At 33.7% G+C, this 24,276-nt stretch overlaps 1 protein-coding gene across 3 annotated transcripts in view; it reads left to right on the forward strand.

Annotated features, from left to right (window-relative positions):
- LOC136027389 (uncharacterized) overlaps positions 1 to 24,276 on the forward strand; it is a 60,894-nt gene that overhangs the window by 10,285 nt on the left and 26,333 nt on the right. Inside the window, exon 1 of one of the 3 annotated variants that reach the window (XM_065704583.1) lies at positions 23,018 to 23,959. The exons of 1 other annotated variant lie outside the window; for it this stretch is intronic. In XM_065704583.1, coding sequence (XP_065560655.1) covers positions 23,882 to 23,959 — 78 coding nt within the window. In that variant the 5' untranslated portion in view covers positions 23,018 to 23,881. Of the gene's footprint in view, positions 1 to 23,017; positions 23,960 to 24,276 lie in introns of those variants that run through there. One more of the 3 variants, XM_065704581.1, reaches the window with a different exon arrangement.

The following is a 24,276-nucleotide window of genomic DNA, read 5'->3' on the forward strand; positions in this document are numbered from 1 at the left end:
GGGGATTTTTTCGCGTTGGGGTGGGGATAGGTTGGGGGAAGGGTTTACGTGGGAGGATCTCTCCATGGAGAATTTATCATGAGGAAAGAGAATTTCCATGAAGGGGGTGCAGAATTTTCTAGCATTATTAAAAGAAAAACAATGAAAATTCGTCTCCTCCACAATACCTTGCTCTTTACGCTAAAGTAAAATTCAAGTTTTTAGTGTAAAGAGCGAGGCATTGAAGAGGGGTAAACCCCCACATATACGTAATAAAAATACACAAATATATATATATATATATATATATATATATATATATATATATATATATATATATATATATATATATATATATATATATATATATATATATATATATATATATATATATATATATATATATATATATATATATAGTTCGTCACGTAGATTAATTCGTGAGGTGCATGTTTATTGCTAACAAAAAGTTCGTACAACAAATAAAAAATCTAGTTGCATTTTTAAGTCACCGAGGATTGGAGGGCAACTAGGCCTCCTCCCCCACCCCTCTTTTTATCAAAATCGTCCGATCAAAACTATGAGAAAGCCATTTAGCAAAAAAAAAAAAATCCAAATTTCGATTTAATTATTCATGTACGGTGAGCCAAAATCTAAACATGCATTAATTCAGAAACGTTCAGATATTAAATAAAAAAAAAACGAGTTCTTTTTAACTGGTAGTAAGGAGCGACATTAAAACTTATAACGAACAGAAATTATTCCGTATATGAAAGGGGTTGTCCCATCCGCAACACCTCGCTCTTTACGCTAAAGTTTTTTTTATTGCTTTGAAAAGTAGAATTGTGATAGAGTCAAACTTTAGCGTAAAGAGCGGGGCGTTGCGGAGTGGACAACCTTTTTTTCATATACGGAATAATTTCTGTTCGTTTTAAGTTTTAATGTCACTCCTTACTTGCAGCTAAAAAACCTTGTTTTTATTTAACACAAGGACACGGAAAGAAGTAAAATTAGGAGGCAATATAATTGCATAGAAATATAAAACATAGGTAAGTATTACAATGCAAAATATAGGTAAACATTATAAGAAGTTATTTTAAAGTAAGTTATTATAGAATGCGCAATGCATTAGTTTTTGGGTGACAGTAAGTTTGTGTTCTCGCGAAAGCAGACACTATACCAAAAAATTATTACAGCATTAAGTCAGGTACTGTTTTTCTTGTCACTTACCTTTTTATAGATTTTCAAATCCCTTCCAGTTTAACTGTTTAGTACCTCCCCCCCCCCACCCCAGCTAATGTTTGCATATGGTCCAAGGTCATAAGCAAAAGTTCGTTGTTTTTTTTATTTGGTTAAGAATGAATTCCGTGGATGGCGCAGAGCAGTAATTGCCGAGGATCTGAAAGATGCAGCTAGACGGGATTATAGTAAATTTAAAAAAAAAATCCAAGTTTTTTTAACTGAAATTAGGGAGCGATAATAAAACTTAAAACGAACAGGAAATTATTCCGTATAGGCTATGAAATGTGCTGTCCCCTCCCTAACGCCCCGCTCTTTACGCTAAAGTTTTTTATTGTTTTATAGTAGAGTTGTGAGAAAGAGTCAAACTTTAGCGTAAAGAGCGGGGCGTTGAGGAGGGGACAGCACCTTTCATATACGGAATTCATAAACTATTTTTATGAAAATGAAAGTCACAAGTTGAGCAATTCTCAGATGACTGAAATGAATGATAGAAAAGATCTTTAAAAGATATACGTAGTAATTTATGTTCGTTATTGTTTTCTTTTATTTTTTAATAACATACACAAACCAAAGACATACAATATCTAGGTAAATTTTTCGTTCTTCATATTATTTACTTACGAATAAAGTGAACATAGGCTACCACACGATGCCTTTTTTTTAAGCTCTTTACGAATGTAATAATCTCTTCTATCGCAAATTCAAAATTAAGTGCTTTTTGAGCTCTTGAAAATGACCAGAATATTTTTAGTTTTTGGGTATAAAAAAGGCTTAAAACATTGGTCTCAAACTTAGTGTTTCATTATGAATCTATTTTTCTTCATGTTATATAATCCACAAGCACTGATTTTCTACGATTAAGTTGTATAAACAAATTTTACAATGTCATGCCGTTTTATTCTTCCTTGACGCAGAATATTCTTCAGCTTCATTCAAGCCGTGTAAATTTTTTTTATATTTCTTCAGAAAAAAAAAAAAAAAACAGAATAAAACAGAATAGTACCCATGCTTAGTCAGAAGAGCTAATGTTTTCTCTGCTAATCAGCGTGCATGACATTCAGTATTTCTCCTGCAGTTCTGCGCTTGCTTACGTTTAGTCTTGTGCCTACAATAATACTCTGTTCTGAATTTCTTTATATTAAGAAGTAACATATTTGTGAATTGACTTGCTATATTACAATTTAGGAAACTAAAAATAGGAACATATTGTTATTTTCATTTATTATATATCAATTGGACACACAGCAATTGCGGAAATTAGCATTATCTTGCATTTATACTACAAACGCTAAAACTGAACTGTTTCTTCAATATATCGTTAAGATTCTTATTTATTATTCAGAAAAACTTGTATTGAATATAAACCTGTAGATTCAATACAAGTTTTTCTAAATAATAAATAAGAATCTTAACGATATATTGAAGAAACAGTTCAGTTTTAGCGTTTGTAGTATAAATGCAAGATAATGCTAATTTCCGCAATTGCTGTGTGTCCAATTGATATATAATAAATAAAAATAACAATATGTTCCTATTTTTAGTTTCCCAAATTGTAATATAGCAAGTCAATTCACAAATATGTTACTTCTTAATATAAAGAAATTCAGAACAGAGTATTATTGTAGACACAAGACTAAACGTAAGCAAGCGCAGAACTGCAAGAGAAATACTGAATGTCATGCACGCTGATTAGCAGAGAAAACATTAGCTCTTCTGACTAAGCATGGGCACTATTCTGTTCTATTCTGTTTTTTTTTTTCTGAAGAAATATAAAAAAATATACACGGCTTGAATGAAGCTGAAGAATATTCTGCGTCAAGGAAGAATAAAACGGCATAACATTGTAAAATTTGTTTATACAACTTAATCGTAGAAAATCAGTGCTTGTGGATTATATAACATTAAAAAAATAGATTCATAATGAAACAGTAAGTTTGAGACCAATGTTTTAAGCATTTTTTATACCCAAAAACTAGAAATATTCTGGTCATTTTCAAGAGCTCAAAAAGCACTTAAATTTGAATTTGCGATAGAAGCGATTATTACATTCGTAAAGAGCTAAAAAAAAGGCATCGAGTGGTAGCCTATGTTCACTTTATTCGTAAGTAAATAATATGAACAACGAAAAATTTACCGAGATATTGTATGTCTTTGGCTTGTGTATGATATTAAATAATAAAAAAACAATAACGAACATAAATTACTACGTATAACTTTTAAAGATCTTTTCTATCATTCATTTCAGTCATCTGAGAATTGCTCAACTTGTGACTTTCATTTTCATAAAAATAGTTTATGAATTCCATATATGAAAGGCTCTGTCCCCTCCTCAACGCCCCGCTCTTTACGCTAAAGTTTGACTCTTTCTCACAACTCTACTATAAAACAATAAAAAACTTTAGCGTAAAGAGCGGGGCGTTAGGGAGGGGACAGCACCTTTCATAGCCTATATGGAATAATTTCCTGTTCGTTTTAAGTTTTAATATCGCTCCCTAATTTCAATTAAAAAAAAACTTGGGTTTTTTATATTTAATTTACTATAATGCCGTCTAGCTGCATCTTTCAGATCCTCGGCAATTACTGCTCTAGGCCAAAAATTACTGCTCTGCGCCATCCACGGAATTCATTCTTAACCACATAAAAAAAAAAAAAAACTTTTGCTTATGACCTTGGACCATATGCAAACATTAGCGGGGGTGGGGGGAGGTACTAAACAGTTAAACTGGAAGGGATTTGAAAATCTATAAAAAGGTAAGTGACAAGAAAAACAGTACCTGACTTAATGCTGTAATAATTTTTTGGTATAGTGTTTGCTTTCGCGAGAACACAAACTTACTGTCACCCAAAAACTAATGCATTGCGTATTCTATAATAACTTACTTTAAAATAACTTCTTATAATGTTTACCTATATTTTGCATAGTAATACTTACCTATGTTTTATATTTCTGTGCAATTATATTGCCTCCTAATTTCACTTCTTTCCGTGTCCTTGTGTTAAATAAAAAATAAAGGTTTTTAATTGCAAGTAAGGAGCGACATTAAAACTTAAAACGAACAGAAACTATTCCGTATATGAAAAGAAGGGTGTCCACTCCGCAACGCCCCGCTCTTTACGCTAAAGTTTGACTCTGTCACAACTCTACTTTTTAAAACAATAAAAAAAACTTTAGCGTAAAGAGCGAGGTGTTGCGGATGGGCCAACCCTTTTCATACACGGAATAATTTATGTTCGTTATAAGCTTTAATGTCGCTCCTCCCTTCCAGTTAAAAAGAAATCGTTTTTTTATTTAATTTCTGAATGTTTGTGACTTAAAAATACAACTAGATTTTTTAAATTATTGTACGAACGTTTTGTTAGTAATAAACATACGTACCTTACGAATTAACTTACGTAACGAACTTCTATATTTGTGTATTTTTATTAAGTATATGAGGGGGTTTACCCCCTCGTCAATACCTCACTCTTTACACTAAAGCTTGAATTTTATTCCAAATCTTTAAGGATGGCCCCTGAATCACAAAGGCCGTAGAATAAATAGTTGAAATTGCTAGAAATACTTTAGCGTAAAGAGCAAGGTATTGTGGAGGAGACGAACCCCTTATATACATAATATTTTGTGTTCGTTTTAATTTTTAATGCTGCTCATTACTTCCAGGTAAAGAAAAATTTTTATTTATTTTCTCATTGTTTTTCTTTTAATAATGCTAGAGAATTCTGCACCCCTTCATGGAAATTCTCTTCCCTCATGATAAATTCTCCAATAATCCATAAGGGTTGTGACTATAATATGTAAAATTATAATTAATAATAGAAGTATATACAATTATTAATTATAATATATACTATTATTATTATATATATATATACTAGTCATTATTATAATATATACTATACATATACTATTATTAATTATAATTTTACATATTATAGTCACAACCCTTATGGATTATTACAAGTAAAAAAATTTGCCAATATTTCAAGGCATATTCAAAATTTGAATTCATACCTTTCTGAATTCATCTTTCTGTGTCTTATGCTAGCAATGCTTTTCCAACGAATCAATGAAACTAAGTCGTCTTGCGGTGCATTTTTAAGTGAAAAATTGTACATATTTAAACTCAGACCAATTTACATTTTGTGTTTAAAGGAGAAGTTTACAAAAAGACCAACAATAAAGTCTCTGTTTATGACACAGACGGTTAGCCTCAATCGTACTCTTGGAACTTGTATGAGATATCTCTAGTCATCGGTAGTGGAAAAAACAAACTTTAGGAGAGGATTTAATAAAACCCTTAATATCAGCATCCAGAAATGATTCTAGTGCACTGTGTTATTCATAGAGAGAACTTGGTGGCAAAAAATATTACTCCTGTCCTTAATGATGTACTACACTCCTTTATAAATCGTGTCAATTATATCAATGCCAATGCAAAATGTGAGCATCTTTTCAAACAATTTTGTGAAAATTAAAATGCAGGCTATGTGAGACTTCTACTTCACTCTGAGGTAAGGTGGCTCTCAAAGGGGAATCGCTGAAAAAGATTTATGGATTTTTATGATGCTCTTAGTGACTTTTTAAGCGGCAAGCCTGAAATGACACACCTCAAAACTCCTGATGGTAAAGCATTTGTGAGTTATTTAACAGATACTTTTGAAAATTAATTCTGCTGAATACACAACTTCAAGGATCAAATAAAACTTTTGTGGATTCAAAGACAAGGATATTTCGCTTTGTTACATTTATTGAGGCTTAAAAAAAAATATTTCTCTCAAAAAGTTTGACCAGTTTCATTGGCTAGGAAAATGTGAGATGACTGATGCTGCTGTACATGCCATTATGGATCATTTGAATATCATTGCCTATGATTTTGAGGAGTGATTTTCTTGATTTAAAAAAAAATTGATTTTTCATCATGGATGACCCAGCCGACGCTAGTGGATATATCTAAAATATCAATGCAGTATCAAGGAGAACTCCCAAAAATGCAAAATGACGAGTCCATTAAGCTTTGTTCAATGTAAATGGAGTGATAGCATGGCTTCATTGATGAGACAGAAACTAAATACCCACATTCAACCAAGTCTGCAAGATTATTGTTGTTACCTTTCCCATCCTCATATTGGCTGAATGTGGCTTTAGTGCTGTCAATGATTTGTTATCAAAGAAAAGAAATCGACTTGATATCACTAAATAAGGAGACTTGATACTTAAGCTGACTAAATTATAGCCTAATATAAAATCTCTCTGCATCAAGATATCACTGACAGACACTTTAAGACAAGCCTAATTTTTATTTTTCATTATTACTTGTTAAATAGTGGAACGATCGAAGTATTCAGAACAATATTTCATTTAAAGTTTGCATATTTCTGCATTTCAGATCTCTATTATATATTTGGAAACCTAATTTACTTAGTTACTTTTTCGTTTTTTTTCTACTTTCATGGATGACTTATTCTTTGGAAGGTTTTTTAGAGACCAAGTTAATGACCTTTAAAGCTTTTTTTTCAGGTGAATACACTTAAGATTGTGAATACAAAATTTGAATATCACAAGGGGTTTCATCAGGATTTAGGATTTTATTTTATTTATATCCACGTGGGGCTTGACCCAAAATTGATTGGGAGCCACTGGGTCAAATTGAAAAAGTTGACTGGCAACCCTGACTAAATCTAAAGAGAAAAAAAAAACGTATTTTGGACATTCACCAGTGAATGTCGACATTCACTAATTTTGGGACATTCACAGTAATATATGCTACCGAGATAGGATAAGTTACATATTAAAGCTAACCTAATTATCATCATCAAACCTTGCAATAAATTGAAAAAGTTTACTGGCAACGCTGACTAAATACAAGGAGAAAAAAGCTATTTTGGACACTCACCGGTGAATGTCGTCTTTCACCGATTTCGGGACATCCAAGGTAACATATACATAAATGAGGCATTGAACAACATCTTAGAGTGGTAATACCTGAAATACCTTCAGTTGACCCTTAAACATGAAGCATGTCAAATTCAATCGTTTTTCTGTGCTAAAAGTTATTAAGCTCAGCAGAAGTCACACTTTCATTAAAGATAGCAAAGTTTTGCACAAAGGAAGAAGTTAGAAAGGAAGATGAAAAAGAAATAACTACTCGAAATTCAGCTTGATTTGTTAGAACTTTCACAGCTGTATACACATTTACTGTTATGTCATTGGCAACTATTAATTTTATTTGTTGTTCTTCCATCTACTGTACATATTGTCTGATGAAAATAGAAGTCTTAGTTAGTACAAAAATAGCACATTTTAGAAGAAATATTAGCAGAAACGTAGTTTTAGCATATGTACTGAACATTTTTATCGACGTTTTGAATGTCTGTTGAAGAGAATTGACGGGGTTTAAATAATGTTCTGTTAGCGAAAAGATTTGTCCTGAATTTCCCTATTGAAATTATTATCACTGTAAGAAAAACATGAGCTAAGAGCTCATATGGCACTTGTGACGAGATCGGAAGAGCCAAGAGCTCATATGGCATGAGCTCTAGCAAAATTCTAAGAATCAATAGATTGATTTAAAAGGAAAATCAGAGGTTTAATGCCGGTCGGGATTTAAAATAAGGGCTCTGAGCTCGAGGTCCTTCTAAATATCAACATTCATTAAGATCCGATCACCCACTTTTAAGCTCTAAATACCTCATTTTTCCTCTCCCTTCAGCCCCCCAGATGGTCGTATTGGGGAAAACGACTTTATCAAGTCAATTTGTGCAGGTCCCTGACCCGCCTACCAATTTTCATCGTCCTAGCACGTCCAAAAGCTCCAAATTCGCTAAAGCACTGGACCCTTCCCCCCGCTAACTACCCCAAAGAAAGATGATCCCGTTCTGTTATGTTAATCACATATCTACGACATTTGCTTATTCTACCCACCAATTTTCATCCTGATCTCTCCACTCTAAGCGTTTTCCAAGATTTCCCGTTTACGTAGATCTAGTTATAATTGTATTTAAAATTATCGATATCAAGCTCGGTAAAAGGCTTTTGAGAGTCTGATATATTAATGTTTTATTTTATGCAGTTCGCTCATGGATCTCTCTGGTCCAGAGAAAGCATCATATATTTTCGGGTTTGGTTATGGGTTGTAATTAAACGACCCTTGTGTTTCAGGATTCGTTTTCAAAGAATTGGGACAAATTTTAAAATTTAGCGTAAAGAGCGAGGTGTTGAGGAGGGGGAAATCCCCTCTTATACGTAATAATTTTTGTTCGTTTTATGTTTTAATATTGTATTTTACTTTCAGTTGTAAAAAATTGTTTTTTATTTAATTTCTGACCGTTTCTTAAATAACGCCAAGATATCTAGCCACACCTCCACGAAAAAATCCTCCTCCCCATGGAAATATCATCTGGACAATTCAATCCAAGGGAAAATTTACCACGGACAATTACCCTGAACATCTGCCTGAAATTAAACCGGTAAAGAGAAAGCAAGACATATAAAGAAATTTCGCATAGGAATTCTGTCAAATTCCCCCAGTGTACAATTTCCCCTGAAAAGTTCACACTCTGGAAACTTCCCTCTCCATGGGAAATTCTCCCAGCGCAAAACCCCCCTCCCCAGCACAAAATGCGTCCTCCCTCGCCACTCGAAAAATATATGCATACTTCCTAATAACAAATACTATGCGTAAACAATGGAAACAATTTATAACTTGAAGACCTTTCCTGAAGGGCTGTGGAGGGTCATGTTATCTCCTAAGCTATTGGGCCTCTCAACTATGCTGACCAAAATAGCTATCTCAAAATTTTGATCGGACGATTTTGGGAAAAAGTGGCGTGGGAGGGGGCCTAGTTGCCCTCCAACTTTTTGTTTCACTTGAAAAGGGCACTAGAGCATTTAATTTCCGTTAGAATGAGCCCTGTCCCGCTGTTCAAGGCCCATTGGGTCGATAGGATTGCCCCTGGAAAAAAACCCAAATAAACACGCATCCAAAATCTTTCTTCTGGCAAAAATTACAAATTTCCACATTTTGGAGATAGGAGCTTGAAACTTCTACAATAGGGTTCTTTGATACGTTGAATGTGTGATGTGATTTTCATTAAAATTTTAAGACTTCTAGGGGGGTCTCTCCCCCTTTTTTTGAAAATCAGACAAATTTTCTTAGGCTCGTAGCTTTTGATGGGTAAGAATAAACTTAATGAATCTTATGTATTTGGAATCAGCATAATTAGCTAATTCTTTTGATATATCTTTTGATATCAAAATGCGTTTTTAGGTCTTCGGTTTCTATTGAGCCGGGTCGCTCCTTACTTACAGTTTGTTACCACAAACTGTTTCATTAATACCTAGGTAAATGAAGTGATCCAACTGATCGATTTTATTATCTAACATCGCCTCTTCACCCTCATTTATCCCTAATTCATGCAACTTAGTCGTCATAACATTAATTTCTATGCCTATTCCCGAACTAAGAACTTTCAAAACATCCAAAATTCTGTTAGTTTGCTAGCATTTTTCTCTAGTACACTCAAGTCATCTGCGTAATTCAAGTCTAGCATAGTTTTATCCTTCTCATTTGATCTATGTCCTTAGCATCTGTCGTATTCCTTGAGACACAGCTCATCAAAATAACCCAAGCAAATGGGAATGAAACCCGAACCCTGCATCTTGATTCCACACCAAACCAACTACTAACCTTCAAACACCTAACCTACTAACCTAATCTAACTAACCTACCCAATAACCTATTAGCCTATCTGCTAACCTACCTACGCCTAATCTACTTAACCAACTACTAACAACAAGCCAACAACTACAACAACTACAATTCCAACCCTAATTGAAGCAATTTTATTTTTGTTTATGGCTCTGATCAATTTAATGTCAATCTAATCTGGTGTACTTTATGAATATATAATTTATAATTTATAAATAATACCTTAAACTTAAAAGATTCTCAAGAAATCTTTATAAATGCCATTGGATTATATAGCTCAATATTTGATTTAGATTGTTTATCAAATATTCCGTGTTACCTTTGATGATATATTTTCCCTTCTCATTTGATCTATATCCTTAGCATCTGTCGTGTTCTTTGAGACGAAGTCCATCAAAATAACCCATGCAAATGGGAATAAAACCCAAACCCTGCATCTTGATTCCACACCAAACCAACTACCTAATGACCTAAACTATCCTACTAACCTACTTACACCTAATCTACTTAACTAACTACTAACAACTACAAGCCAGTAACTACAACTACAATTCCTACCCTAATCGCAGCAATTTTATTTCCGTTCACGGCCCTAATCAATTTAATGTAATTACCTAGTGTACTTTATGAATATATCATTTACACTTTATAAATAATCCCTTAAACCAAATAAATTCTCAAGAAATCTGTATAAATGCCATTGGATTATATAGCTTTATATTTGATTTAGAATGCTTATCAGATATTCCGTGTTACCTTTGATGATATATTTAGGCATGCAAAATTTGGAAATTATTGCATTATGTTATAAAGGTCAATCTCTTATCATATTTGGATTATGCGTTTCTTAGAAGTCAAACGATTAAATTCATATATAGTTTTATTTACAGCATTGCTTTTTTTTATTGTTATTCCAACGGTCAATAATTGTTTTTTTTTTCTCTGCATTTGCTAATGATAAAGATCTATTAGCAACAGTTTTAAATGTGAAATATAAAACTATAAATTAATGTAAAGTACTGAAGCTAAATATAAAACTATCGCTTTTTTTAATAGTTAATTTGTCATTCATTAAAGTAAGATGAATAAAACAGTTCTAATGAGGGATTAAATAAACAAACCTTTTTTTTCTTTTAAAAGTAAGAAGCAACGGCAGAACTTAAAACGAACATAAATATATTCCGTATATGAGGAAGGCGACCCCTTTCTCAGCCTACGTTCTTTAGGGTAAAGTCTTAAAGCTATTTAAAAGTACTTATTCAAATTCAACGGCCCTTGAACTTAAGCAATCTTTCTTAGAGAATTGTGGCAAAAATTCAAACTTTAGCGTAAAGAGTGAGGGTTGCGGAGGGGGTAACCCCCTTATACAGAGAATCATGAGAGAATAATATATAGATAATAATAAATTTCTGACAGTTTCTCAAATCATGCCACGAAATTCTTTTCACTTCCCCGTTTAAGATTTCACAAGGCGTTTCCCCTGGAAACTTTTCTCCCCATAGAAAAATGCCCCCGTGGAAAATCCCCCCCCCTCTCCACAGAAATCTGTATATTTCCCAACTTATATTCCTTTCCCTGGGAATTGTGGGGCCATGTCATCCCAAAAGCATAATTACGGTACCTTTCAACTATACTGAATCAAACAGCCATCAAGACATTTTCATCGGCTGTCTTTGCGGGGGGGGGGGGGCGTGGCTGTTGGCCTCTAATTAGGCTATTTTGGTCACTTAAAAAGGACACTATTTAAATTTCAGCTCAAATAAGCTGTCTCCTGATGTTCTACGTTTATCAGTTTGATACGATCATCCTTGGGAAAAAAATATAGCAAAAACAAAAAAACACGCATCCGTGATCTATCTTCTGGCAAAAAAAAAAAAAAAATCAGATTTTTGTAGATGGGAGTTTAAAACCTCTGCATTAGGGTTCTCTGATATGCTAAACCGGATGATGCGATTCTCATTAAGATTGTTGGTATTTTCGGGTTTGTTTCCCCCCTTTTCAAGAACCTGGCAATTTTTTCAAGCTCGTAGCAGTTGATTGGAAGCATTAAACTTAATGAAGTTTTCATATCTGCAATCAGCATAAAAGTCAATTCTTATGAAGTTATCTATTTTTGTCAATATCCTATTTTTTAGGTTTCGGTTGCTATTGGGTCGAGTTGCTCCTTACCTACACGCTCTTTACCTTCGTTTCCGCGAACTGTTTGATATAATCTTGGATTATTTTGCTTGCACAGATGTTGATTCAGTTGATTCAGACACTTTCACATTTTGGAAAAAAAGTGGAAAACTAAACTTACCAGCGAGCTAACATAGGATTATTAAGTGCCGGGTCTGCAAAGAGTATGCCCACACCTAGCTCTTCACTGATACTAAAATACACAAGATAAAGTAACTGAGCAGATCACAGAATTTAAGTAATTTGATTTGGTTTGAATATAATAGTAAAGACACCAACGAAATTAAGAGGAGAACTGGACAGCGACAGCTGTTTTTATTAAGCTGAATTTAGTCCGGCACAATAGTAAAATTTCTATGTACTTGGAGTTCTGCCTCCTGAACAGCAATGTGTTGTGAATGGTGTGCTTGCAATAGAGCCCCCATGTAACTGAGCCCCAAGCAACTGAAACCCCGTGCAACTGAGCCACCGTGCAACTGAACCCCCGTATTAATGAGCCCCCGTCTAACTGAACCCTCGTGCAACTGAACCCCATTTAATGAATACTCGTGCAACTAAACCCCCGTGCAACTGAACCGCCGGACTTAATTTTTTAGTATTCTACAAGAATGATGCAATATCATGAGGTAAAACATAAGTTAGAATCTTTACATGTTCAACCTTGGTGAAATTGTTTGTTTTTTATAAGTCATAATGTGAATTCCTGTCAAGATCATTCGTGAAAAGCTCTGTTTTATTGTTGCAGAAAAAATAAATCAGATGTCACAAACCAGTTTCCATTGCAACTGAAACCCCGTGTAGCCCCAAGCCACTGAACCACCTTGCAACTGAACCACCGTGCAACTGCACCACCATGCAGATGAACCCCCGTGCAACTGAATCCCCGCGTAACTGAGTCCTCGTGTAACTGAACTCTCGTTCAAATGAACTCCATTTAACTGAGCCCTCCTGCAACTCAACCCCATTTAACTAAACTCCCGTACAACTGAACCACCCTGCAACTGCCCCACCGTGCATCTGAGCCACCGCGCAACTGAGCCACCGTGCAACTGGACCACCACCCAACTGAACCCTCGTATAACCAAACCCCTGCACTTGTATTAGGTAGAACACAAGGTAGAATCTTTACATGTTCAACCTTGTTGGAATGGTTTGCTTTTTAAATTCATGATATAAATGACTGTCAAAATGATTAATAAAAAAGTTCTGTTTCTGTTGTCACACAAACAAAGAAAATTGGACATCACAAACTCTTTACACCAGATTTATTTCTCCATTTTTATGTTTTTTAATGGGGGTTCCCTTCACCCTCTTACCGTCTATAGGTATATGTGTTTATCCCCCTTCCTCTCCCGTTGAAAAACCCTCCTCTGGAAAACATTCCTTCGTGGAAAACATGGCTTTCCAAATTTGAATATTTTATTTGAGTTCCGTTATTTTTTAGTTTAGTTGACAAATGCCAAGGAAAGTGGAAAAGAGGAATTTATGTGTAAGTAAATGAACGATCGTTCATCGATCGATGAACGATCCTTCGTGACGAGAGAACGATGGAGGTGGAAATTGTTTTATAATCCCCAGGAAGTTCTAGTCTTTTTTATAAGTTGAAAGTGATTCGATACCAACCAATTGCAAGGGCTATTTTTCGGGGGGAGATTTTTCACGGCGAGCCGTTTTCACAGTAGGTGGTTTTTCCGGGATCGGGCTAGTTGCCCTCTAATCCCTTTTGACTTTTAAAAAGAACCCTAAAACTTTTAATTTCCAATCGAATAATAAAACTTGGTTAAGAAGATTGATTAGCAAAAACCCCTCACAGTCCTCGGGGTAAGGGCTGTAGGTTATTGCAATTTTTCCCTTTTTAAAATTTAAGGATTTTATCAAAGGGATGATCGTAAAAACTTTGGAGAAGGCTCATTCGATTGGAAATTGAAATTTCATGTTCAATTTAGAAGAATCAAAGGTAGTTACAGGACAATCAGCCTCTTCCTCTTTACCACCATTCCCCCCCCCCAAATGCATTCGATCATTTTTTTTCTCAAAATAGTTTCAAGGTTAAATAACCATGTATCTTGAGTTAATAATCCTACCAGCAGCTCATGGAGCAAGGGCTGTAATTTAAGCTGGTTACGGACGTAACCAGCTTAAATTAAGCTGGTGGGGTGGAAGGGGCCCCACCATTAAGCTGGTGGGGTTAAATTAAGGGTGGGGTGGAAGGGCTTCCACCCCACCCTTTTCCCCCAAATACATTCAATCGATAATTTTGAGATGACCATTTTATTTAAAACAGTTCAAAGGTTAAATAACTATGCCTCCAGGGTTCACAACCTCTGGCCCCTGGTCAACGCCTATAAGTTATGCAAGTGGCCTACTGTTAACATACAAGGTGTTTTATTATCCAGAAAAGAGGGCATGTTTCATCCTATAAATAAACAAAAGTATGGAACATTAAGTTCAAACCTTAGGAAAATGTCAAGAAAAATGCAAAACAAACATTTTTTCCTTTATTGGTTGTGAAAACGAAATACCAGTAACATCTACAGTGGCTGATGGTATCAGTCGTCACATCATTCGGAAAATGTTTAGAAGCATCTTCAACAAAATCAGGAGGTGCTTTGTGCATCCAGTTCTAAGAGACGACGTGTCTGCAATGTGTCGAGAACAGCTGAGGGTATAAATCTGAGAGTAGGAAGTTTTAACTTTCTGGGCATATTTTTTGAATGTTGAAAAAAAGGCTGGAGTGCAACCAGTCCCCCTCCCATACCATTTTCAGCTGCAATCTCCTCAAAGACATCTTATCCAAATTCGTTAACTAGATTCACAGAGGCCTAATATTTTCAATACATATGATTATTATTTAACGGCCAGAAAGGCCTGATTCATCTGAAAGAAGAGAAATAAATCAGCTTTAATGGTTTGTGAAATCAGATCTTCTTTTTTTTGCAAAAATTCTAATTTTTGTTTTAACCAATGGCATTGCCTCATATCTTTAGAATGCTGAAAAACTGAGTTCATTGGTTCAGTTGCACGATGGTTCAATTGCACGGTGGTTCAATTGCATGGTGGTTTAGTTGCACGGTGGTTCAGTTGCACGGTGGCTCAGTTGCACGGCGGCTCAGTTACACAGGGGTTCAGTAAAACGGGACTGAGTTGCACAGGGGTTTAGTTGCACGAGGGTTTAGTTACATAGAGTTCAGTTACTCAATGGCTTAGTTACACGAGGGTTCAGTTGCACGGTGGTTCGGTTATACAGGTTCAGTTTCATGGTGGTTCAATTACAGGAGTTCAGTTGCTTGTGGTTCAGTTACACGGTGGTTCAGTTGCACGCATACCCACAAACCATTAAAGCGAACATATTTCTCCTTTTTTTTTCAGATGAATCAGAGCTGTTTTACACCTGTATTAGGGCTCATGAGAGGCCCTTTTCTGAACCTTGAATAATAAACATCTGGGTTGAAAATCTTTGAAATTTGTGAATTTAGATAACGAATTTCGATCAGATGTCTTTGATGAGATTGCAGCTAAAAAAAAATATGGGAGGGGGACCATTTGTACACTGGCCTTTTTCAGAATTCCCTCAACATACCCTGAAAGTTTAGACTTAATACCCTCAATTGTTATCGACATATTGCAGATCCGTGTTCTTGTAAAACTTGATGCAAATGGTATGTTTTGATTTGGTTGAAGATTTCCCTAAACATTTCCGAATAGTGTGACGGCTGATACCATCAGCTGTTCTTTAGTTATTGCTGGTATTTCCTTTTCATAACAAATAAAGGAAAACAAATTGACCTTATGAATCCATGCTTTTTTTGGATGTTCTTACAGCCCTTGTGTCAGGGGCTAGGGGTTTTGGACCCTAGAGACATAGTTGTTTAAACTTTGGACTGTTTTAAATAAAATAACTGTCTCGAAGGTTTGATCAGATATATTTGGCGAAAAAAGGGCTTGGGATGGAAGCCCTGCGATCACTTTTGACTATTTTTGTTTATTTTTGGTTTGATTAATTTATTGATGGTGATTTGTGGTACTTTTACCCTTGGTAGATTATTTGATTTTATTTCTGCTTCATTTTTTATTTAATCGAGTTTTTTACTTTTTTTGAAAAACTTATTTTGTGGAAAAAGTTTTTAAAATTAATCATAATAAATAATAAATGGCATGGGCAGTGATACAATTCTGTTCCATTTACTTACTATGTTGTTTTTTTTGTCGGTGTTTTTAGAGTAGGTAAGGATTAGACAGGGAGCCAGGAATAAGTTTAGTTTTGCCCTCCCACTCCTCTTTTCACTGACCTCCCACCAAAGGTATCCGATCAAATTTCAAGAAAGCCATTTATGCCACTGGGGATGACAAGACTCCCCACAACCCTTGGATAAGGAATATAGTTTATACAATTTGTCCATTGTTTACATGTGATTTATGATTTGGGAAGGGGCGTGATTTCGTAAAAATCCTGGGGGAAGAGCGGCAAAGTTAAGCCAATTTTCCCAAGTCAAGTGAAATGACAGTGAAATATGAAAAATGAGCTGTATACTGCAATAAAGGCAAAGATATATACTAAAGAAAACTGACCCGTTTCTCTGGATGCTTGAATTACGAAGGCTCTTTTTAGTTTTTATAAGAATGTTGAAGAAACTAAAATTCAGCTTTGGGGAAAGGGCTGGCGCTGAGAGCTTGGTGATGGGAGAGCAAACTGCCACATAGCAAATTACGGTAATTAAGCGGGGGCATGTTTGATTCTTTTTTTTTCAAAAAAGACTAAAGATATTAAGGCGATGCTGTTCTGGAATCTTAAGGGCATTGTCTAGATAAATCAAAACGAACCATGTTTATGTAGTTTGTAAAAAGGATATACCAACAATATTTCAGAAATGGTTTAGGGTATTACACCGAAAGTTACAGGATACGATAATTGGTATGTTCAACGGATCAGAAAGAAAAACATGCATGCTATTACTACTACTACAACTGCTACGACTGCTAATAAAGTTAATCGTATTAAGCTGAAAGTTTGGGGAGTCTTGATGGTGAAATTGAACCAAATAAAACACTATATGTATGCAGTTACAAAAGGGCGTATTAGCAATAGCTTGTGAACCGCTTTGAGTATTATGTTGGAACTTTCAGGTATGTTGATGAGGATGTTGAACTAACCAAAAGGAACCCTGTACATACTGCTAATACTATTTCCACTACTACGACGACTGACCCCTTTTCAGGGCCTCTTCCTATCTTTAACATGGCAAGTTCAGATTGACTATTCCCTTTGAATTTATTAACATACCAGTACAAGATGTTACTACTAAGCCGTCTAGCTTCGTCTTTCACATCTTTGGCAGTTTCATTCACAGTCTCAACTTCAAACCTCCTTAATTCACATTTTAATGCTTTCTCCACTTTTTTTACATTTCTCTTATTTTCATATGATCTATCAGTCATATAATTCTTGTACAGCCCCCTTCCTCTCTAATATACATAAAACATTTTCACTAATATTCCTATCTGCGTTTACAACTTTCTTCCTTAAGACACCATCAGCAACTTCACAAACAATTTTCCTAAAATTATTCCATTCATCTTCTATACTGTCATATTTTAAACTCTCCAGTTTAGTATTTATCTCAAGAACTGATTTGGGCATTATGATGGGACTTTCAGATAATCCTTAAAAGGGAAGATTATCTCACCAGAAGGCAATATGTGCACATTACTGCTAATACTACTGTTACTGCTACATTTACTACTACTACCACTACAACTTCTATTGCAACTACTTGTAAGGCTAAGACCATTGAGATGAAAATTTCAACAAGTATATTAATATACAGGTTATCAAAAGAACATATAAGCAATGCCATAGCAATGGCTAATTGTACTAAGTCGAAACTTGCAGGACTGGATGAGAGGGATGCTCTACTGACCAAAAGACAATATGTTAATACTACTGCTGCTAGTAGTACTACCGCTATTCAATACCGTTATTCAATACTATTACTATTAATATGAATACTGCTACTGCGACTACTTTTACAACTATGCCTAAGGTCATGAAGGTGAAATTTTCAAGGGATTTAATAAAAAAGGCTATGTCAATAAAAAAAGAAGATAAATTAATTCAAAAAACTTTTTTCACAAAAGAAAACTTTTCAAAGAAAAGTAAAGAACTCCATTAAGCCAACAATAAGCGGAAATAAAGCAAATAATCTTCCAATGTCACAACAAACCACAAGCCTCTCGAGTCAATGTTATGAAAGTCCATACAAAAAGTACGGCCAAGGCAACAACACCAAACGTTAGGTGTTCGGCCGTACGATTTCGAACAGAGGCACAGAACTGAAAAGACTACCCCTGTGGCAACCACCTTATTTCGTATGCACCTTGACGATATAGAACTGGAGTCAAAAGAAAATATAGAATCTTTGGTCCGCTCATTCCTTCAAACCGCACCCATATCAAGCCAAAACCTAGCCCTAACACGTTTTGACATTTCCAAAGATGAAGTGTTGAGCTCCCTGATGCATATAAAAGAGGGATGCGGATGCGTATAAAAGATGAGTATAAAAGAGGGTTGACCGGGCAGCAAGTAAGACCTGGACACATAACTTGGATATTTCTGAAATTACCATCAAGAATTAGTGTAACTCAAAGGACTCTTCGTGAAAGGGGAGCGAATAGTCATTCCAAGTTGAACGAGGTTAGGCATACTAGACCAACTACATGCTTCCCAGCTAAGAGCCGAGAAGACCAAAGAGACGGCAAGCACGTGTGAAAGATAGGACACCCAATTCGAGGCATTTGCAAAGTTTGTTCTTAGCCAACAGAACGAACCGATGATAGCGAGCAAAGTACTGGACTACCCCTTCCAGCATGCACGCACTTATTATATTTCAGCTAATCGGACAAGACTACTTGGTTACCGTTGACTATATGAGTTATTCTTTGAGATTGACCGCCTAAGCAACACCACGTTAAGTTAGGTTATTAACAAGCTAAAATTCCATTTCATCCGACATGAGATACCTAAACAACTCAGAACCGGCATTGAACCCCCGGTTTAGTGCAAATTTGAGCGAATTTGAACATTTGACGGTTGACTGGGGAATTGCCCGCTCAATTAAGCCCTAATTATCTCAAATCAAACGACATAAGATGAAGAATGAGACAGCAAAAACAATAGTAATGAAATGAAAAAGAGCAGGAGGGATCCATAATTGGCGATCTTGGAGTATCAAAATACACCAATTGATGGATATTCCCCAGTTCGGAAAGTGATGGGATACCAACCAAATCACATACGAAATAGACGGGACTGTTTTTCTTTCAGGCCGTCTGATGAAAACCCCGGCGAGGTTGAATTTGAGCATTTATAGAGGCGGACATTAAACCCAATGGAAAAAAAGTGAAGTTCCACACAGTTTCAGCGGTTGGTACAAAAGAGAACGAGACTGATAGGGAACACTCGTACTGGTACCGGCTGAATATTGTGCTTAAAATGCTGGGAACAGGCAGCACGCGTACTGGCATTTCCAAAAAGTCATCTATTTTTTCCTCTTTTCTGCAAAAGAAAAAACATTTGGTATATCAAGATTCTATTGGATAATGCCTCACAAAAAAAAACCTTTGGTACATCAAGGTTGTCTTGATGCTGGATAAAAAGAAAAAAAAGAAGAGGTTTTTATTTATATCAAGTTGCTACATAGGATTGAAGCATCAAATTCAATATATATATATATATATATATATATATATATATATATATATATATATATATATATATATATATATATATATATATATATATATATATATATATCTATCTATATAAAAATAAGTTGTCAGTCTGTGGATGTGTGGATGGGTCAGGTGACGTCACCTGAAAAAACTGGATCAGGTGACGTCAAAACTGAAAAAACTAAAAAAAGGCAAAAACTACAAAAAAAACTAAAAACTAATAAAAAAAATAAAAAAGCTAAAAAACTAAAAAAACTATAAAGGTAAAAACCAATAAAAAACTAAAAAAAAAACTGAAAAAACTAAAAAAAGGCAAAAACTACAAAAAAAACTAAAAACTAATAAAAAAAGTAAAAAAGCTAAAAAACTAAAAAAACTAAAAAAACTAAAAAAAGGTAAAAAACTAAAAAAAATAAAAAATAAAAAAAAACTAAAAAAAGGAAAAAACTGAAAAATAAGCTAAAATAAAGGTAAAAACCAATAAAAAACTAAAAAGAAAAAAAGGAAAAAACTAATAAATGACGACACTCAAAGAGAAAGCGACCAGGACAAAAGGAATGTTCGATTAGCAATCAACAAAGCACCGGGACACAGGGAGTATAAATGACGACCAGGACATAAGTAAAAAAAAAAAACTATCTATATATATAAAAATAAGTTGTCAAACTAAAAAAAGGCAAAAACTACAAAAAAAACTAAAAACTAATAAAAAAGCTAAAAAACTAAAAAAACTAAAAAAAAGGCAAAAACTACAAAAAAAACTAAAAACTAATAAAAAAAATAAAAAAGCTAAAAAACTAAAAAAACTAAAAAAACTAAAAAAAGGTAAAAAACTAAAAAAACTAAAAACTAAAAAAAAGGAAAAAACTGAAAAATAAGCTAAAATAAAGGTAAAAACCAATAAAAAACTAAAAAAAAAACTGAAAAAACTAAAAAAAGGCAAAAACTACAAAAAAACTAAAAACTAATAAAAAAAGTAAAAAAGCTAAAAAACTAAAAAAACTAAAAAAACTAAAAAAACTAAAAAAAGGTAAAAAACTAAAAAAAATAAAAAATAAAAAAAAACTAAAAAAAAAGGAAAAAACTGAAAAATAAGCTAACATAAAGGTAAAAACCAATAAAAACTAAAAAGAAAAAAAGGAAAAAACTAAAAAAAAATTTCATCTAAAAAACTAAAAAAAACTAAAAAAGGTAAAAACTAAAAGAACTAAAAAAGAAAAAAATAAATGACGACACTCAAAGAGAAAGCGACCAGGACAAAAGGAATGTTCGATTAGCAATCAACAAAGCACCGGGACATAGGGAGTATAAATGACGACCTGGACATAAGTAAAAAAAAAATTAACAAAACTAAAAAGAAGGTAAAAACTACAAAAAAACTAAAAAGAAAAAAAAAACTAAAAACTAATAAAAAAACTAAAAAATCTAAAAATCTAAATAAACTAAAAAAGAAAAAAAAAGGAAAAAAATAAAGGAGAAAAACAAAACTAAAAAACGAATGTATATACAGACCGGTACACCGGGATACAAATGACGACCGGGACACAGGGAATATAAATGACGACCGGGACACAGGGACACAACTACAACGGGGACACCGGGGGAAACAGGGGGATATAAATGACGACCGGGACAAAAAAACTAAAAAGAAAAAAAAACTAAAAACTAATAAAAAAAACTAAAAAATCTAAAAATCTAAATAAGCTAAAAAAGAAAAAAAAAGGAAAAAAATAAAGGAGAAAAACAAAACTAAAAAACGAATGTATATACAGACCGGGACACCGGGATACAAATGACGACCGGGACACAGGGAATATAAATGACGACCGGGACACAGGGACACAACTACAACGGGGACACCGGAGGAAACAGGGGGATGTAAATGACGACCGGGACACCGGGACAGGGAATGGTCGATTAGCAATCACCATCAACAAAGCTCAAGGGCAATCATTAGAATCATGAGGTATAGATCTGAATACAGATTGTTTTCCCATGGACCATTATATGTTGCATGTTCAAGAGTCGGTAAACCTGACAATCTATTTATATGCAAAGACAATGGGACAGCAAAGAATGTTGTATATTCGCAAGTTTTACGTAGTTAAAACCATATATATATATATCTATCTATATTCACAGGTGGGACATAGGGACACAACTACAATGGCGCGTAACGACTTACGCGCGCGGGGGGGCTTGGGGGGGGGGCGCGAAGCGCCCCCACCAACTAGGTGTTGGGGTGGCGCGAAGCGCCACCCCAACAGCTAGTATATATATATATATACATATATATACACACAAATTTCTACACTTTTATACCCTCTGACTTTATGCATATATATATAATATATATATATATATATATATATATATATATATATATATATATATATATATATATATATATATATATATATATATATATATATATATATATGTATATATATATATATATATATATATATATATATATATATATATATATATATATATATACATATATATATATATATATATATATATATATATATATATATATATATATATATATATATATATATATATGTATATATATATATATATATATATATATATATATATATATATATATATATATATATATATATATATATATATATATACATATATATATATATATATATATATATATATATATATATATATATATATATATATATATATATATATATATATATATATATATATATATATATATATATATATATATATATATATATATATGTATATATATATATATATATATATATATATATATATATATATATATATATATATATATATATATATATATATATGCATATACTTTACTCACCTATTAACTGAGCTGACTTGAATTTAAAGAAGAGTTATTTGCACTAAGTAAGGATAACAAAGCGTTGTAATTTTCTATTATCCAATTTTGCTATTATAAGTTATAAGAAAAGAGTAAAGACAGAAGAACGTAATAGAAAAAATAGGCTCTATTTGTGGCTCTCTTAGAGCCACAAGTTAGACAAATTTAGTTATAACTAATACAAGTTAGTTATAAGAAAAGAGTAAAGACAGAAGAACGTAATAGAAAAAATAGGCTCTATTTGTGGCTCTCTTAGAACCACAAGAGCCAAGTTAGACAAATAAAGACCAAAGATTATTAAAAGGGGCAAAATTTTGCAATATTTGGAATTAATGTTCTCCCCCCCCCCCTTTTGGAAAAAATCTTACGGGTACCTTTCCCCCAGAGAAAATTTTCTACACTTTTATACCCTCTGACTGATCTTGGTCTTACGATTTACTGATAAAAGCGGGTTTTCCTATTATTTCTGATTCCGAACAAATTTTGCTTACTGAAATTCAGAAAACTTTCCATCATTTTTATTTGCGTAAAGTAGCCCAGGCTCATATAGGTCAAATTCCAAAATCTTGAACCATATCAAATATAAAAAAAAATTCAAATGGAAATAAAGAGACATATGAAAATATAACATTAATTTTACTTTCTCTGATGCAGCAATAGCCCCATCGATTTTTTATGTTAATTGAACGGTGAACTATAACCTTTCACACTTTGTCAGGAATTGAGGGAGCGGCAGCCCTCTAACATATAGTAATTTTCGTTCGAATCAAGCTTTAATCGCTCTTTATTTGTATATTAAAAAGTAAATTTCAGATTTTACGTTATTAAAACGCAAGAGCTAGAGTCCTACCTTTAAAATTAGGGAAGAGTTGGTTCTCCTTAACTTTGGGAGTGAGAATCGAAGCACAAAATGCAAGACTTGGAATCTAGGAGTCAGAATTGAATAAATAATTTAACAATTCATGGCTCTACTAATTAGTCATATTTAACAGAAAATATTTAACTTTGTTGACCAATTTGATTTTCTAATGAGAAAAAAGTACCGTCATAAAACTGATTACTGCAATTGCGCTTTTTCTTCTGCGGCTATATAACGCCAGGGAATTGCAAAAGGATGAACAGATAGGAATCGCTTACGGAGGCAATAAGATATATGTATATTTAGGTGACCATGTTCAAATTAGCAGTTCTTATAACTTTGTTTATATGTGTAACATCAAGAGTGATACTCCCGGCCGAATTTCAGAATGTAAGTTTCTCAGGCTTCACCTTAGTTCATACATGTCGAAAAATAATTTGTCAGAGTTCAAATGGTTCTTCTAATGATATTTAACTTTTTAATTCAAACAATTTACATTTTTACATGCTACTCCATCGAAGGTTACAATTCATGCGGCTCGAGCTGCTTTGGCAGGTTAAAAGAGAGTTGTAACATGGCATAGCTCAATTAATACTAAAGAATAAACTTGTTCCGTTGAGCGGTAGTTTTCGTTGTTCCGTGAAGAAGGAGAAAAAAATTGTGTCAGTAGAGAAAAACGCAATTATGTCGCTTTGACGCTTTCGGCC

The sequence above is a fragment of the Artemia franciscana genome, chromosome 5 (assembly GCF_032884065.1).
Source record: "Artemia franciscana chromosome 5, ASM3288406v1, whole genome shotgun sequence".
NCBI classification, from domain to species: domain Eukaryota; kingdom Metazoa; phylum Arthropoda; class Branchiopoda; order Anostraca; family Artemiidae; genus Artemia; species Artemia franciscana.